Genomic DNA, 17592 nt, shown 5'->3' on the forward strand with positions numbered 1-17592 from the left:
GTCCACAAGGGGACCGGTACACGAGGTGGAGAAGTAGTGTGAGGGATGGAATATTCAGCAGCAGTGAGAATTACTTTCATGAGGTGTGCGACCTGACTATCGCAGCTTGTGAAGGTTTGATCCTGAAAGGTCACCCTGAAAGAGAAGAGCCCCCAGTCTGCTTTGTGGATGTTCCAACTAGCAGAGCACGGAGAGGGAGGTATGATGCAGGAGATGGATAACACACAGGAAGTGGTTGCTCGAATATGTATCAGAAAGTGCATGCCACTCAAACCGGTGTGCAAGTTGGGTAGTACATATAGAGAGGTCTAAATGGGAATAGGTGTGAGTTGTGTCCGAGAGAAAAGTGGGGCTGCCAGTATTGAGGCAGACAAGATTGAGCTGGTTGAAAAGGCCTGCTAACAGGGAACCACTCGGGCAGGATGCTGGAGAGCCCCAAAGGGGATGGTGGGCACTGAAGTCTCCAGTTAAAAATGGTGCAGGTAGCTGAGCAATAATATGCATCATGTCTGCCCTGGTAACGGCAGACGAAGATGGAGTGTAAACGGTACAAATGGAAAATGTAAAAGTGGGGAGAGTAATTCGGACCAGCAACATAACCCCAATATGAGCCGGAATACCTGCCACAGGGGCTAGGTCAAAACGCACAGAGGCGTAGTGTGCCAAGGCAATTTGATCGCATGGGCATTTCCTGGAGGGCTACGACGAGCGGACGGTGCAAGCAGAGCAGCAACTTTAAGTCCTCTCGGTTGGAGCGAATGCCGCGAATATTCCAGTGAATAAGTGCCATCGTGAGAAGAAAAAGAAGATGCAAGAAAGGGGTCACCTCGAAGGCCGCTGAGGGCCTGGCTTCAAGCGAGCACTGCCGCCACTATCAGTAGGCGGAGAGTCATCGTCCGTTGGTTCTATAGGTTCATCGGCCATCTTGTTAAGATGGACTGTGAACGGCCAGATGTTTGGCTACAAGCAGTGCGACCAGGCAAAACGGTGACGGCCTGGAGCAGCAACTGCTGGGTGGTGCAGGAGAAGAAATGCTCCGTGACAGAGAACTGTGCTTCCTATGAGCCTTCTTGGAAGGTCGTTTAGTGGAAGTACTGGTCGATGGCTGGGACTTCGAGGTATGTAGGAAGTCTGCACGGGACGGTTCCTTCTTGAAGGCCTGTGCATCTGATTCTGGGTCTTTGTCTTGGCAGAAACTGATGAAGGTGCTTGTGTCTGAGGGGCGACGGGAGGAAGAGGAGACGTCGACCAGGCGATCTTAGCACTGGCCAAACTGACGACCGTAGTGCTGAAAGTCAGATTGCTTGTCTGCGTCGCCACCTTCCTGGTAGTCCGAGGAGAGGCGAGGACAGTACTGTATTTCGCCGCTGGGAGCAGCGTGGGCTTCCTACTAGCAAATAGCTTGCGAGCAGCTGAGGTGGACACTTTCTCTATGACCCGAATCTCCTGTATACAGCATTCTTCCTTGTAGATGGGACAGTCGCGGGAGGATGCTGCATGGTCACCCTGACAGTTCACACAACGAGGAGATGTAGGTGGACAGTCACGCTCATGGGCGTCCCTGCCACAAGTGACACATTTAGCCGCATGGGAACAAGACTGGCAAGTGTGATTAAAACACTGACACTGGTAGCACTGCGTAGGTGTCAGGACATAGGGGCAAACAGAAACAACCTCGTAGCCCGCTTTGATGGGCGATGGCAGCTGAACACTATCAAAGGTCAAGAAAAGTATCCGGGTCGGTACAAGGTCATTGTTGACCTTTTTCATGACCCTATGGACAGCCGTCACGCCCTGCTCAGCGAGGAAAGACTGAATCTCCCCGTCAGTCAATCCGTCAAAAGAGTGGTCTAGTATATAGCACACTACGAGGCGAATTCAAAGTGTGGTGAGCCTCCACCCGGACAGGAACATTTACAGGAGTGTGGCCCAAAGCAGTTTTTGTGCCTGAAAGGCGCTCTCAGTTTCTAGTAACAGGGTACCGTTACATAACCTGGTACAAGACTTGACAGATCCGGCTATGGCATGTACGCCCTTCTGGATAACGAAAGGGTTGACAGAGGAAAAATCCTTTCCGTCCTTAGATTGAGAAACGACGAGTAACTGTGAGGCAGGCGGTAGTACTTTTGTCACTGGTGGCTGGTCAAGTTTCCGTTTTTGGGCAGAAGTCGGGAGAGAAGAAGAAGAGAAATCCATTGCGGTGGAATCGTCCCATGATTGCCAGCATCTCCGATGGCACGCTCCTTCCTTGTGGGGACCCTCTGAGAGGGCAGTTTCGCCTTAGGTGAATGTTTACACCTCAGGTCACGCCTCCTGAGAAACGGACGGAGGGACCAATCGGCATGGTCGGAAGTTGTCAGCTCAGGCAATCACTTCTCCCTGGGCCTGGCCTTTACCAGGGGGTACATGCGTGCCTTACCTGTCTACCCAGGGCAGGGAATTACACGTTACCCTGTCACCGGCTACACGTGCGAATGCGTGGGTCGGCCTTCAGGCACGCACAGGGAGGAAGGCAGAAGAGGAAAAAGAAGGGAGAGAGGGAGTGAAAGGACAGACTGTCTCAAATGCCGAGGCGGAGACCAGAGAAGGCAAGGAGGAGGAGGCAAGGGAAAGAGTAAGTAAGACACTGAGATGGAGAGGAACAAAGAAAGGAACCAACCAAAAGAAGGAAGAAACCAGAAGAAGTGAGAAACCAAAATGACCACAAATATAGGTCGTGCAACCGTCCGTCTCCGGACGCAGGCGCTAACTACCCACTTGAGGGGGAGGGACTCCTTTTAGTCGCCTCTTATGACAGACAGGAATACCTCGGGCCTATTCTAACCCCCGGACCCGCAAGGGGAGCGTTGGCAACGTATGATCCTACGAGAGTGAGTGAGTGAGAGAGAGAGAGAGAGAGAGAGAGAGAGAGAGAGAGAGAGAGAGAGAGAGAGAGAGAGAGAGAGAGAGAGAGAGAGCGCATGTGATATCCTAGCAGTTTCCCACCCTCTTGATGTTATTGTTAAGTTAACTGTGTGTGAACAACCATGTGTTTTTTTCATGCAAGATGTGTGTTCAATCTTTTAAGTTATTTCAAATTGCAATTTTTCTTAAAAAGTCAAGAAGACTTTAGAGTAGCTAGTCCTGAAACAAATTAATGATTTCAGGCATAGTCGATCATTTTAGAAAAGCTGGTTTCATGAATGAATGCAAACTTTCTGGCCAATCATCAGAGTCAAGTGATGCCTCACTAGAAAATATATGCGCATTCCTGCTACATTCAGCAAGGAAGATGATAGAAAAACAGTGTCAGCAAACAGGAATATCACATGGGGGTGTTCATAGAACCGCAACAAAGCTGAAATTTGAATCACATTCACATTGAGCACGAGCTTCAAGAACCCGATAAGGGAAACCAACTACATTACTGTCAACAGTTTTTGCAAATTATTCTCAACAGTGTTCGGGTGTTTTATTATGTTTTCTATTCTAATGAAGCTATGTAAACAGCAGAACAACAAATATTGGAGTTCGTAAAATGCCAACTTTTTCCAAGATACCCCATTACATTCACGGAAGTTTGGAGTTTGATATGCAGTTTCGTGCAAAATAATTGTACACCCCATTTTGTTTTCTCAGAAACGATACCAGCTGAATGTTAAGAGAACTACTTCATGCAATTTGTGGCATTCTTAAAGGCTGATGAACGACACCGCTGGCTGCAGCAAGATGGTTCAACAGCACACACAGTGTGTTGCATCATGATAATGTTGCGCCAGTTCTTTGGGGCACACATCATTTCATGTACGCTGTGGCCGCCTAGATTTCTGCCCCCAACTTTTTCTTTGGGAACTTCTGAAGAACAACATCGAAGACAAAATATCCAGCATAAGTTTAGTGACCATTCAAAAAGTAGCAGCTAACATGAAGAAATGTGTTGAGGCTGGAGTGATTTAGGGAAATCACAGAAAACCTAAATCAGTATGGTCAGATGAGTGATTGAACCGTCGTCCTCCCAAATGCAAGTCCAGTGTGCTAACCACTGAGCCACCTCACTCTGTGGAAACCTAGGACCAATAGCAAATTGAACTGCAGGCTTTGGAATTTGCAACCCTCTAATTATTTACAGAGAAATAAAGCCAAATGTTTCAGTATAACACACAAAAATAAAGGTAATAATAATCATTACCCTCTCATAGAGAAATAAAGTTGCTGCTCTCAATTCATACTAAACTTCCAACATACTTTTTGGTTAAGTTCTCATTTAAATTAACAAAATATTAAGAGAATATATAAACTTACCTTAAGTTTCACAGGCTCTGAAAATTTATTTACTGTGACATGCCATGGCAGCATAGTAAGAAGATGACACACTTTCTGCACCACTAGTGCACATGAAGAATTCAAGTGTAGCATACATAGTTTAGCAATTGCTGATAACAATTCTGCCTGTTGAGAAAGAGAAAATTATTAAACCCTGGAACATAATTTCCATCTCTGGTAGTCTATTTACAATCTTTTACTCGGGCTTTGCTTGAAATGAGAAACCCCAATTACAGTGAAACTTGGCATTTCTCAGAAGTGCATAAGCATTAACAGTGGCGAAAATCACAGTGAATGCCCGAAAACTCGCAAGAGTAGCCCACGTCAGAGCCCTGACTCACTGGAATTTTAATTGTCACTTATTCAATGAGCTATCAAGGCATACTGCATACGAGTCATCAAAATAATATTATTTGGGAAAATATGAAAATGTTAAACAAATTGTTAATAATGTCTTTCTTTTAACAAGGCCAACACATGACCCACAAGAAAAGGGCAATATTTGATGATATGACAGAAATGGTCCTTATGGGCAGAAAGGGTTCATACACAATTTCTCTGTTTCAGAATTGTTTTTAAGACAGAATACATTTCCCAGGCATCATTTTTATTTATGCTTTCTGCGCTACTGATATCTGGTTTTTAGCTAGTCCATTTACACTTGTAAAGATAATTTGTTGTGTAGCATTGAGAGTTGCTGCAACACTACCACAATCTTAATAAATTATGGAGGGACTAAAGGTAACAACTCGCCAGACAGTTTAAGTGCTGAGATGCCAATAGACACACCAACAAGGGTAAGAGATATGGCAGCAGTGAGCTTTTTCTGGTCACACACAGGGAGATTTGACCACAGCGCATATTGATGTGGGGAGGGAGGGATTGGGAAGGTGAGAGAGAATAGAGGACAATGGAAACTGTAGAGAGGAGCGTAGAATGAGTGAAGAGATGCCCAACCACAACCACCCTGCCCCCACACCAGGAGTAAAGCAAAACCTTATATCTCAAAATAGAAACCACTTTCATGGCGGAAACGGTGGACCAGTTCAACCATTTGTGAATCATATTCTAATATTACAGATAAGGAATCTGGAAGACTAGCCTCAGTAAAAAGGGATGGGGGAAGGGGGGTGGGGGGGTGGGGGAATACATGGGGCACATTCCAGCAACTGGAGATGGAGAACTCAACAGAGGAAAGTGAGACGCATTCCAACCAGCAAAGCCATGCGTGGCCAGTTATCAGGAGGGAGGCATCCCACTTTTTCAAAGAGGACAGGGTATATGACACAGTCAAGGAATTAGCCAAATGGCAATTGCTTAAGAAACCAAGAGTTGGCTCCATTGTATTTGTAGAGGGGAATTCCCACTTCTGCAAGGAGACTGTCCATGGGACTAGTGCGAAAGGCACCAACAGCCAGATGCACCAAACCATGGTGAACAGGGTCAAGTATTTTCAGAGAGGAAGGAGCCACTGAGCCATAAACCTCACTACTGTAACTTAATCTGGACAAGACCAGGGCACAGTAAAGATGGAGAAGAGTAGCACGGTCTGCACCACAAGATGTGTGGAGAATTTTAAACTTCTGCATGAATGTGGGGTCCAGGTGGTGAATATGGGACAGCCATGTCAGCTTTTTATAAAAAAAAAAAAATAAGGCCGAAGAAACAGGACTGTGCTACAACATCTAGCAGCTGGTGGCCTAAATAAAGTCCTGGATCGGAGTGTACTGTGGGTCGACGACAAAAATGTGTAACCCAACATTTTGCAGGGAGAAAACTGGAAGCCATGCGAAGAGCTACGCCATGCGAAGAGCTAAGTGCCCGCAAGAATTCCCATTCGGTGAAGTGTTCATTATAGGGTTCGTCTTGGTGGGGGTTGAAACAGGGGGGTCCATTCAACTCTACACTTATGCTGGAGAAAGGTAGCAGGATAGGAAAAGGACGCCGATGCTGTCGCAAAGTGTGTTGCGAGGTGTTCTGCAAGGATCAATGGTTCGGTACACAGAGCACCATGGAAGATAAGATCCTGAACAGTTGATTGTTGCTGGTGGTCCAGAAGCCTATGGAGCTTGTACCAAACATGAGATGAAGAGGCATATGTGCCCAGGGAGGAAACACAGCACTCTCAGCATTGCTTTTTACTCTGCTTAATAAGGTAGCGAGCCTTAGCAAGAGGACACTTAAAAGTGAGGAGGTGTCATTTAAATCACTGCTGTGCCTGTCGGCGGTCCTGGACAGTGGCTGCTATGTCGTTGGTCCTCCATGGTACCGATCGATGACCTGTGGATAGGGGGATAGCAGTGCCAGCAGCGCGAAAAATAGTGGCAGAGATGCCCTGCAAGACCGCATCAATGCAACTCGAGACAGAGGTGTCCAAGTGCACAGCAGACGTATGTAAAGAAAGGCCAATTGGCCCTGCAGATTGTCCAACATGGGGGCCTGTCATGGACAATGGAGTCTTTATGAGACACCCGCGTGGAGCACCTCTACAAATTCATGGTTTCCTTCATCATTCATGGTTTCCTTCATCATCCATAGTTTGTTTGGAAAAGTCAAGAGAATGCCATTCCCTATTCCAACTCTCTGCAACTTGATGTCATAATACCAATCAAAGATCTGATTTCAGAACACCAATCTCAAGAGATGGCTTGTCTACCAGGAAGTTCATACCCCTGGATCCCAATGCAACCCAAGATCCAGACAAAGATCATCAAGCATCCGCATTGTTTAAGGACAAGAAAGGAATCCTTGATAGTCAGGACCATAGAATGGTGAGGATAGAGAGTTTGTAAACTGCTCAGAATGTCTCTACAAATGAGGAAGGACTCGCCAGAGAATGAAAGGATATGCTCAAGAGCATGAGAGGTGCCTATCTACTCTATAGCGAAAACATTACAGCCATCCTGCAAGGAGCAGAGTTCATCATGTACCACATGGCAGTAAGCAAAGCCAATGTGACCAGCAACCAGCATCAAGCCATCAGTACAGAATACTTCTGAATCCCAAAAATGCACTGAGAGTGGAGAACCAGTGGTGGATGGCCTCAGGATGAATCAAGTCTTTCAGACCTTGTGATAGGTCAAGAGAGTTGTGGACAGGGGATTCACCATGGAGGTGTATGTGAGTGGGCCCGGAAAAGAGGGGATAGAGAAGAAATCTGGAGTTCAGGAAAAAGGGACCAGATGCGGATAGCAGTCATAACCCCAGACCAACTGCCAATGCAGAATGTGGATCACTGTGTGTAGAAAGAAAAGATGGTAGTTCAGGTGCTCCGGGAGCAGTGGATGCTTAAAGCATACATGATCAATTGTTGTTGGCGTGTCTGCCAGTAAAGTCTTGGGAGTTATGTTTTGGGATCAGAAAGGGATTAGTTGGTTGACTTTCTGCCAGCGGGGATAACAGTAAATGCTGACAGGTACTGTGAAACACTGAAAAAAGTCAGAAAGGCAATTTGAACTGGATAAGAGGAATGTTGAACAAGGGCATAAGCATTCTCCACAGCAACACCTGCCCACTACACATTGCCTGTCAAATAATCGAACTCCTGCAAAACTTTGGTTCGAAGGTCATCAACTACCCACCATATAGTCCAGACTTGACACATTGACTACCATGTTCCCTAATTCGAAGGAACATTTTTCTGACTACTTGTTTGGCTCTGATGACGAGGTGAAAGAGGAGGTTCAAAATATGCTGAACGACATGGTGGCGATGTGGTATGACACTGGCAATGTAAAACTGCCACAGCATCTACAAAACTGCATAGACCAAAATGGTGTTCATGTAGCAAAATAAAGCATTCTTGAACATTTAAAATAATGCAATTATTATAGAAAACAAATGTTTCTTTGTACATCTAAAATCTTACATTTGGTATTGCCCTTGAGCCACACAGTGGAATCTCTCACCACAGGAGCAATAAGTCACACATTAATGCAGAGTACTGTACTTAAAGATGTGATTGGTTATAGCACTTTTAGGACACTTAAGTCCATCTACGCACATTATAATTTTTTCCCTAAATGAAGTCTGATCTGCTGCAGAGTTTTCAGGACAACATGCAACTGAGCAGTAAAAGTGATACATTTGTAGGGACTTTCCCTGTGTTTAAACATAGTCTGTTGCAGCACAGTGCATTATTTGCCTCTCTAATCACACAGTGTGGTGACTTTATTTTGGACACTGCTCCATCTAGAAGGCATACCCAAATCATAATGTGGTCACCAGAGTAATGATTATTTAACAGTTCCCACTCTGAAGTTTGTGCAACAGCAGAAGAGTTTAGTGAAAGATCAGTGATGGAGAATAATCCCAGCCCTGTAGAGGTGTGTCCTCTGCCCACTGTTCCTGAGAACAAGAGACACTACACTTCTCAATTCCAGGTAGAGGTGGTACTAGAGCCCCCACAACAAGTGATCTGCTTTAAAAATGATGATAAATACTTCGTCACATAGTCCTTGCTCCTGGGTCAAAATATGCATTACTGTCAGAGTGATCAACTTAATTCACTGCCAACAAGAGAAATTGAAATCTGACAATTTTAATCACTGAAGTTAATAAGTCAGTATGTTTTTGAGAAACTGAAAGCACATTGAACATTGGCACAAAACTTAACAGAATAGCATCTGATACAGTACTAGTGTTCAATAAATTTATGCATTAGGGTGGCAAGTTTAAATTAAAAATGTACTTTGAATAATTACACACACACACACTATAAATATATAATCATTTTAAAATGTAATTTGTTTTTATTCTCTAAAACGTTTATTATGCAAATAAAAACAAGTTACTTAGGCTGGCATAACATTAAACATGAAGCAGGGAAACTGTACATAAAAAGACTGTACCTGCCAAGGTAAATTTCCTGATGACAAGAACTGTTCAATGTTCTCCAGGACACACAGCACAACGTTAACATTATCCATAAAACCCACTTTCACAAGTGCCCAAATGAAAGACAGAAATTCCTGTGTTTTGTGCAACATTCCAAGATAGGGCTGAGCCTGCAGCAACAGTTCCCTTGTCCAAACCAAGACAAGAAGTAGAATTTCTTCTGCTGTTTCCTGCACAAAAAACAAATATGAAATATACTTTCTCGTAACATAAATAGGTTAACTTAATTTTTGGTATAACCCCTTAAATTTTTTATTTATTTATTTATTTATTTGGAAACTCAGAGTTGTCCGTAATCATAAAATTACTTTCAAACGCAGTACCTGAGAAAGCATTTTTGATAGGAGATGCAGAATTATTGATAAGTGTCCACTAGTCGGTGAAGCAGTAGGAACTTCATGTCCCAATGTCACTGGAAGTCCCAAAATGTCGCAGACAGTTGCTCTACCCTGACTAGCACTAATCAGGCCACTACTCGACACGAAGTGGTTGTATCTGGAACAAGAAGCAGCCATCTATTGGAAACATGCAACATAAATATCAAATACAAATGTTATTGTGAAAAGCAAGTAGCTATCCGGGCAATTTTTTAATTTGAGGTATGACATTAAGCACCCATTTATTTTCTATGTAATGCTGATAGGAAGAAAGTGTTGTATCTATTTCTTCACATACTACTAATAATATTTCCTTCAACACAACAGCTGCAACCTAAGTTTTACAGTTGTGTTAGGCTTCTTTCAGATTGTTGACATTGTTGTGGCAATTCAACTGCACGATTCAATTGCTGGAATACACAACTATTGCATCGTTGAATCTCTCGGCATGCAACTGAACCATACAGCAGAAGCTCTGAGGCAAGAGCTGTCTGTGTGCTTGTGGAAGCCAGTTACTGAGCGTATTCTGACAAGTAATCATTGCTATTAGTTTCTTTATTGAAGAGAAAATATATTGGATCTTTGAAGTCCGGAACAAATTTTTTACACTTTTCTCAACACTCATTATTTATCTTATTGCTATTATCCCTATTTTCTGAATCTCAAATTACAGGTCAATGAGATCATCCCTTGACAAAATTCTCCCCACAGCACCCAGAGTTGCCTTTCGTCGTCCCCCTAACCTCCGTAACATCCTTGTTAAACCCTACAATATTCCCAGACTACCTTCTCTACCCAGCGGTTCCTACCCCTGTAACCGACCCCGCTGCAAAACCTGCCCCCAGGCATCCCCCAACAACCACCAACTCCAGCCCCGCTACTGGTAAAACATATACAATTCAAGGCAGGGCCACATGTGAAACTACACATGTCATTTATCAGCTGACATGCCTGCACTGCACAGCCTTTTACATTGGTATGACAACAACTAAACTGGCTGAGCGCATGAACGGACACAGACGAACCATCCGCCTAGGAGATGTCCAATACCCAGTAGCGGAGCATGCCCTCCAGCATAATTCTAGAGACCTAGGAACCTGCTACACCGTATGTGCCATTTGGCTGCTCCCACCCTCTGAACTGCGGAGATGGGAACTTGCACTCCAGCACATCCTTTCATCCCGCCATCCCCCTGGACTGAACCTACGTTAAACAACGTCACTCCCATTTACTTTTCAGTCTTCTCCTCTTTCCCTTTCCTCTTTAGCCATTCATGCATCTTTTCATCCTACATCTTTATACTATACACCTCTTTACTTCTGTATGCATCCTCTTTGGTTTGAAGCTGGCACAGTACCTACAGTAGAATATCTTTGGCTTCCCTCTGACAACCATGTCTCAACCCTTGCTACCTTCCCTGTTTTCCTTTCCCTGTTGCTTCATAACCTGGGTTGTGAATAACTATATCCACTTTCCATTCTTCCCTTTCTTTCCCCTCTCTCCTCCCTGATGAAGGAACATTTATTCCGAAAGCTAGGAACTTAAATTTTCGGTTGTTTTTTGTGTTTCTATCGGCTGTACTGAGCTGAGGTAAGTACTGGCCAGCCCCTCTATCTCTTTGTTAGTAATTGTTTCACATCTTTATATGAGATTTTCCATTAATTAGTTATATATATATATATATATATTGGTAAGTCTTGGAATAAAAACAAAGATTCCAAGACTTACCAAACAGGAAAGTGCCGGTAGATAGGCACAATGAATAAAACACACACACACACACACACACACACACACACACAGAATTTCGAGCACACACACACACACACACACACACACACACACACAGAATTTCGAGCACACACACACACACACACACACACACACACACACATCCATCCATACATACACCGACACAAGCAGACATATTTAAAGGCAAAGAGTAAGGGCAGAGATGTAAGTCAAGGTGGAAGTGTGGAGGCAAAGATGTTGTTGAAAGACAGGTGAGGTATGAGTGGCGGCAACTTGAAATTAGCGGAGATTGAGGCCTGGTGGATAACGAGAGGAGAGAACATATTGAAGGGCAAGTTCCCATCTCCGGAGTTTGGATAGGTTGGTGTTGGTGGGAAGTATCCAGATAACTCGGACGGTGTAACACTGTGCCAAGATGTGCTGGCCGTGCACCAAGGCATGTTTAGCCACAGGGTGATCCTCATTACCAACAAACACTGTCTGCCTGTGTCCATTCATGCGAATGGACAGTTTGTTGCTGGTCATTACCACATAGAAAGTGTCACAGTGTAGGCAGGTCAGTTGGTAAATCACGTGGGTGCTTTCACATGTGGCTCTGCCTTTGATCGTGTACACCTTCCGGGTTACAGGACTGGAGTAGGTCGTGGTGATGGTGGGAGGGTGCATAGGACAGGTTTTACACCGGGGCGGTTACAAGGGTAGGAGCCAGAGGGTAGGGAAGGTGGTTTGGGGATTTCATAGGGATGAACCAAGAGGTTACGAAGGTTAGGTGGACGGCGGAAAGACACTCTTGGTGGAGTGGGGAGGATTTAATGAAGGATGGATCTCATTTCGGGGCAGGATTTTAGGAAGTCGTATCCCTGCTGGAGAGCCACATTCAGAGTCTGATCCAGTCCCGGGAAGTATCCTGTCACAAGTGGGGCACTTTTGGGGTTCTTCTGTGAGAGGTTCTGGGTTTGAGGGGATGAGGAAGTGGCTCTGGTTATCTGCTTCTGTACCAGGTCGGGAGGGTAGTTGAGGGATGCTAAAGCTGTTTTCAGGTTGTTGGTGTAATGGTCCAGGGATTCAGGACTGGAGCAGATTCGTTTGCCATGAAGGCCTAGGCAGTAGGGAAGGGACCGTTTGATATGGAATGGTTGGCCTGGTACAGAAGCAAATGACCAGAGCCACTTCCTCATCCCCTCCAACCCAGAACCTCTCACAGAAGAACTCCAAAAGCGCCCCACTTGTGACAGGATACTTCCCGGGACTGGATCAGACTCTGAATGTAGCTCTCCAGCAGGGATACGACTTCCTAAAATCCTGCCCCGAAATGAGATCCAGCCTCCATGAAATCCTCCCCACTCCACCAAGAGCGTCTTTCCGCTGTACACCTAACCTTCGTAACCTCTTGGTTCATCCCTATGAAATCCCGAAACCACCTTCCCTACCCTCTGGCTCCTACCCTTGCAACCGCCCCGGTGTAAAACCTGTGCTATGCACCCTCCCACCACCACCTACTCCAGTCCTGTAACCCGGAAGATGTACACGATCAAAGGCAGAGCCACATGTGAAAGCACCCACGTGATTTACCAACTGACCTGCCTACACTGTGATGCTTTCTATGTGGTAATGACCAGCAACAAACTGTCCATTCGCATGAATGGACACCGGCAGACAGTGTGGCTAAACATGCCTTGGTGCACGGCCAGCACATCTTGGCACAGTGTTACACCGTCCGAGTTATCTGGATACTTCCCACCAACACCAACCTATCCAAACTCCGGAGATGGGAACTTGCCCTTCAATATATCCTCTCTTCTCGTTATCCACCAGGCCTCAATCTCCGCTAATTTCAAGTTGCCGCCACTCATACCTCACCTGTCATTCATCATCATCTTTGCCTCCACACTTCCGCCTTGACTTACATCTCTGCCCATACTCTTTGCCTTTAAATATGTCTGCTTGTGTCTGTGTATGTATGGATGGATATGCATGTGTGTGTGCGCGAGTATATACCTATCCTTTTTCCCCCCTAAGGTAAGTCTTTCCGCACCCAGGATTGGAATGACTCCTTACCCTCTCCCTTAAAACCCACATCCTTTTATCTTTCCTTTTCCTTCCCTCTTTCCTGACGATGCAGCCGCCGGTTGCGAAAGCTCGAAATTCTGTGTTTGTGTGTTTTATTCATTGTGCCTATCTACCGGCGCTTTCCCCGTTTGGTAAGTCTTGGAATCTTTGTTTTTAATATATTTTTCCCATGTGGAAGTTTCTTTCTATTTTATTTAGGGGGCTGAAACAACCCCCCCCCCCCTCACACACACACACACACAACTACCAGTTGGAGGACATACAGTAAAGTAGGCATTGATGATGTCAACATCAAGGATTGTGAGTGAATGGAACAAGTTAGTCTTCCAACAAGACACACAATGCACACTGTCGACTTCTGCAGTGTTGTGCAGATATTTTCAATGTAAGAAAGACAACAAAATGCATTTAATTTGTAAAGAGTCACTGGAGATCCTGGGTCCCCTGTAGGACATCTCTGAAATTTTTTGAGGGTTCGGATTCATTCTGTAGTTACTTTCTCCTCATAACTGTTGCAAAACCTTCGTGCTGCTGTCAACAGTATTAATTTTAGTCAAATGTTTTACAGCTGTCCTCATATAGATAAGTGCCAGATTTTCCATCAGTTTCTATCAATCTAAACTGGACATAGCTTGTTATGTACATACCCTATTTTATGCTAGTCAACTACACTGAATATGATGTCGAACTACAGTACTTCAGTTTCTGTTTTCTAGTATACTAATAAACTTCCTTCTTTTCTAACATATAAGTGCAGCAATTAGTTAGTGTCATGTTCCATGGATCACTTTGCGCAATAAATCATAGTGCTGTGGAATGAGTCCTTTTACATTCGCATCAAAAGTTTGTTTATATGACTACATTCAAAACATTTCTAAGCTTCTTTTCTAAAACTCCATTTGTTTTCAAATTTCACTTTGCTGCCTGTCAGACAGATCAGTGATGAAAAATATTTGCTGCAGCATTGTGCACCCTTTCCATGGTAAAGATGACCTTAATGTAATGTTATTTTTCCTTCCGGTATTGTAATTCTGTAATCATTCCTTTTGAACTGCAGTGGATTATTTACATCAAAATTCATGATGGAATAAATATACTGTGCAGAAGTAGTCAGAATGCCCTGCTCCTTGAACAGGTGTGTTCAACATGATTGTGAGTGAGCACCATATATTATTCTTACAGAACATTTTTGTGCAACAAAGACTTACTTTCTTAATGAGGCGTTACCTCAGAACATTATCCCATATGACATTATTGCAAGAAAATATGAAAATTTACTGAGCTGCAATGATTCTAAATGCAAGATGTGGCTGAACTTAGTTGTTCTAGAAGTTCCAAAAAGTGTTTTCCCTTTAAATTCTTGATGATATGGACACTTATTAATTTTGGAGTTTCCACACTATTTATTATTTTCCAACCATGTGCTGTGCTACATTGATCACTGGTGTGGTACCCCTAGATATGTGTAGATATGTAGAATTGAATATGTTGTGCCTTTCTAAAACTGAGGGTGAGACCATTCACAGAAAATGAGTCAATGATCCTTTTAAGAACTTTGTTTCCCATTTCTTCTGTTGCTGTATGCACGGTTGGACTGATCACAATACTAATATCATCTGCGAAAAGAACTAATTTTGTTTGTTAGATATTAGATGAAAGGTCATTTACATATATGACAAACAATAGTCGATCTAAGACAGAGCCTTTAAGGGAACACCATAGATGACATCTCCCTTCAGAATTATGTCCCCGAAGTACTAACTTAACTTCCTGCATTCTTATAGTTAGATATGACAATACTCATTGGTTAGCTATAGCATCAATCCCTTAAAATTACAATTTATCTAAGAGATTACTTTGATACACAGCCAAATGCCTTAGAAATCAAAAATACCAACCAGTGCTATTTTATTATTTAATGCTTGTAAAATCTTGTGAGTGAACGTGTAAATGGCATTCTCAGTAGAGTAACTCTCCTGAAACCCTAACTGCATTTTGCTGACCATATTATTGTTGCTAAGGTGATAGACTGTTCTAAAATAAATAACTTCCTCTAAAGTTTTGGAAGAACCAACCACCATGTCAAAGTTAAAAGGTAACTAAACAGAAATTTCCACTACTTGTTTTATTGAGGAATGAATGGTATTTTGCAGCTGTATTTTTTAATATTTTTGAAGCCCCTTACAGCAACAGATTTTTCATTTCTTCTGCATTTAACTTCCTGAAATGTCTGTTGCATTTTGGACAAATGACAAAAAAAAAAAAAACAACAATGGTAAGATTCTAGTCTTATTTTAAGGGAGATAACATTCTCTCCTGTTATCTGCTGGATGGGAAATACAGCAGCCTCTGCCTTTCCAAAGGAAAGCTGTTCTAATTAACCAGGCAGTAGATACTATATACACCTGAATTTAAAGCTGCACTTTTCTTCCAGTTTTCAGGATCAAAAAAATTGCCTGCATCTTAGTCTCAAGTGCAAAGCAAATGGAAGTTGTGAAAAAAAGGGACTAGGAGCCACCACAACTAACTTTTGCCGTCAGTATGCTTTGCCTTTGAATGCTGAAATTTTAAAAATTGATGCACATGAAATTGCTCTAAGTCAAAAAATTGAAAAAACTTTAAGTCTAGTGGGATTTTTCATGTTGGAAGTGAACTTCAATTTCTCATAAGCTGTCAGAAAGTTAAGAAGGAAAACGTGTGGAATGTCAGCACTTCATAACCAGGCGGTGCACTGAAAACCAGAACTTTCTTGGCCAGATAGGGAATGCTGACCAAAGTCCTGTATATTTTGACATGCCACCAGAGGAAAGAAAGATAAGATTTATCAAATCAGGGAGCAAAAAAACAGTGAATGTCCACCAAGCTGGCTTGCACAGCAGATGGACATAGATTACCTCCATTCATAGTTTTCAAGCAATCTGAAGTGTTTCCAAAATCTGTAATTGTATGAGCAAACAAAAGTGGATGGTTTTCAGAGGATATTGTGCTGGAATGGATTAGGCTTGTATGGAATCGTCATCGCTACAGAAGAATGCTGAAGATTAGATGGGTAGATCACATAACTAATGAGGAGGTATTGAATAGAATTGGGAGAAGAGGAGTTTGTGGCACAACTTGACTAGAAGGCATCAACTGATCACCAATTTAGTACTGGAGGGCAGCGTGGAGGGTTAAAATCATAGAGGGAGACCAAGAGATGAATACACTAAGCAGATTCAGAGGGATGTAGGTTGCAGTAGGGACTGGGAGATGAAGAAGCTTGCACAGGATAGAGTAGCAAGGAGAGCTGCATCAAACCAGTCTCAGGACTGAAGAAGACGACGACGACAACGACGACGACGACGACGACGACAACAACAACAACATACATCTGAAGTCTGTTATGAAAAGCCAATTTGCAAGTATGCATACAGCAATGTGGCCAACGCTATGCCTCTGATGTTCTCCTACCCATGATGAGAGATGGTTCCTACGAATCATGAATCAAGTACACACTTCATCGTAAGAATAATAAGAATGTAAATGTTATGCCGTATACTCTTCTGTGTTAGCTGTTGTCTCATTTAAAGCCTGTCCACCTAACAAACTTGAGTGAGAAAACGGCAAATGTGGAAGAATATACATATCGTGTAATGTTGATATTTGTATCATTCCTATGCTGAACAGTGATACAATCAGGAGTGGGAGTGAACCACAAGTATTGATGTTTAAATCTTCTACAAAGACAAGTTATTTGTTTTTGTATGTTTGAAAGGGTAAATTAATCTACAAAACAGCTAAGCACATGCTCGAACCCAACTACTGTAGTAGTATCTTCATCCATTCTGTCCAAGTATCTCATCGTAGAATAAACGAACTATGTCTTGACTTTGAAGTGTGGCTTACAACATTTTTCCCCTTCAATTTCGAGATTCATTTTTTGGTTGCAACTTAAATTCAGGTAAATACTGTATTTATATATGATGTATCAATTATTAAATTCCATACATAGAAAACCCTTTGCCAGAATTAACTTTGACCATACATACCTATGTAACAAGTGAATACTTGTTTAAGATGAAGTGAGGAACCCGGCAACTAATTAAATACCTACAGGATAAGCCTTCTTCTCCTCGTTAACTAATTGTCATATTGGAGTTTTAAATGCTCCGTCATACATTAGGAACCATAAAACTCATTTCTCGATCTGGCATAA

At 43.1% G+C, this 17592-nt stretch overlaps 1 protein-coding gene across 1 annotated transcript in view; it reads right to left on the reverse strand.

Annotated features, from left to right (window-relative positions):
• The window catches only part of LOC126353895 (serine/threonine-protein kinase SMG1-like), a 364235-nt gene that overhangs the window by 208768 nt on the left and 137875 nt on the right, over positions 1-17592 (reverse strand). The window contains exons 12-14 of the mRNA XM_050003118.1: positions 9522-9693; positions 9153-9368; positions 4282-4428 (exon numbers count right to left, since the gene is read on the reverse strand). Of these exons, the coding sequence (XP_049859075.1) occupies positions 4282-4428; positions 9153-9368; positions 9522-9693 (535 nt within the window). The remainder of the gene's footprint in view (positions 1-4281; positions 4429-9152; positions 9369-9521; positions 9694-17592) is intronic.

This window comes from Schistocerca gregaria, chromosome 3 (genome assembly GCF_023897955.1).
Source record: "Schistocerca gregaria isolate iqSchGreg1 chromosome 3, iqSchGreg1.2, whole genome shotgun sequence".
In the NCBI taxonomy this organism is placed as follows: domain Eukaryota; kingdom Metazoa; phylum Arthropoda; class Insecta; order Orthoptera; family Acrididae; genus Schistocerca; species Schistocerca gregaria.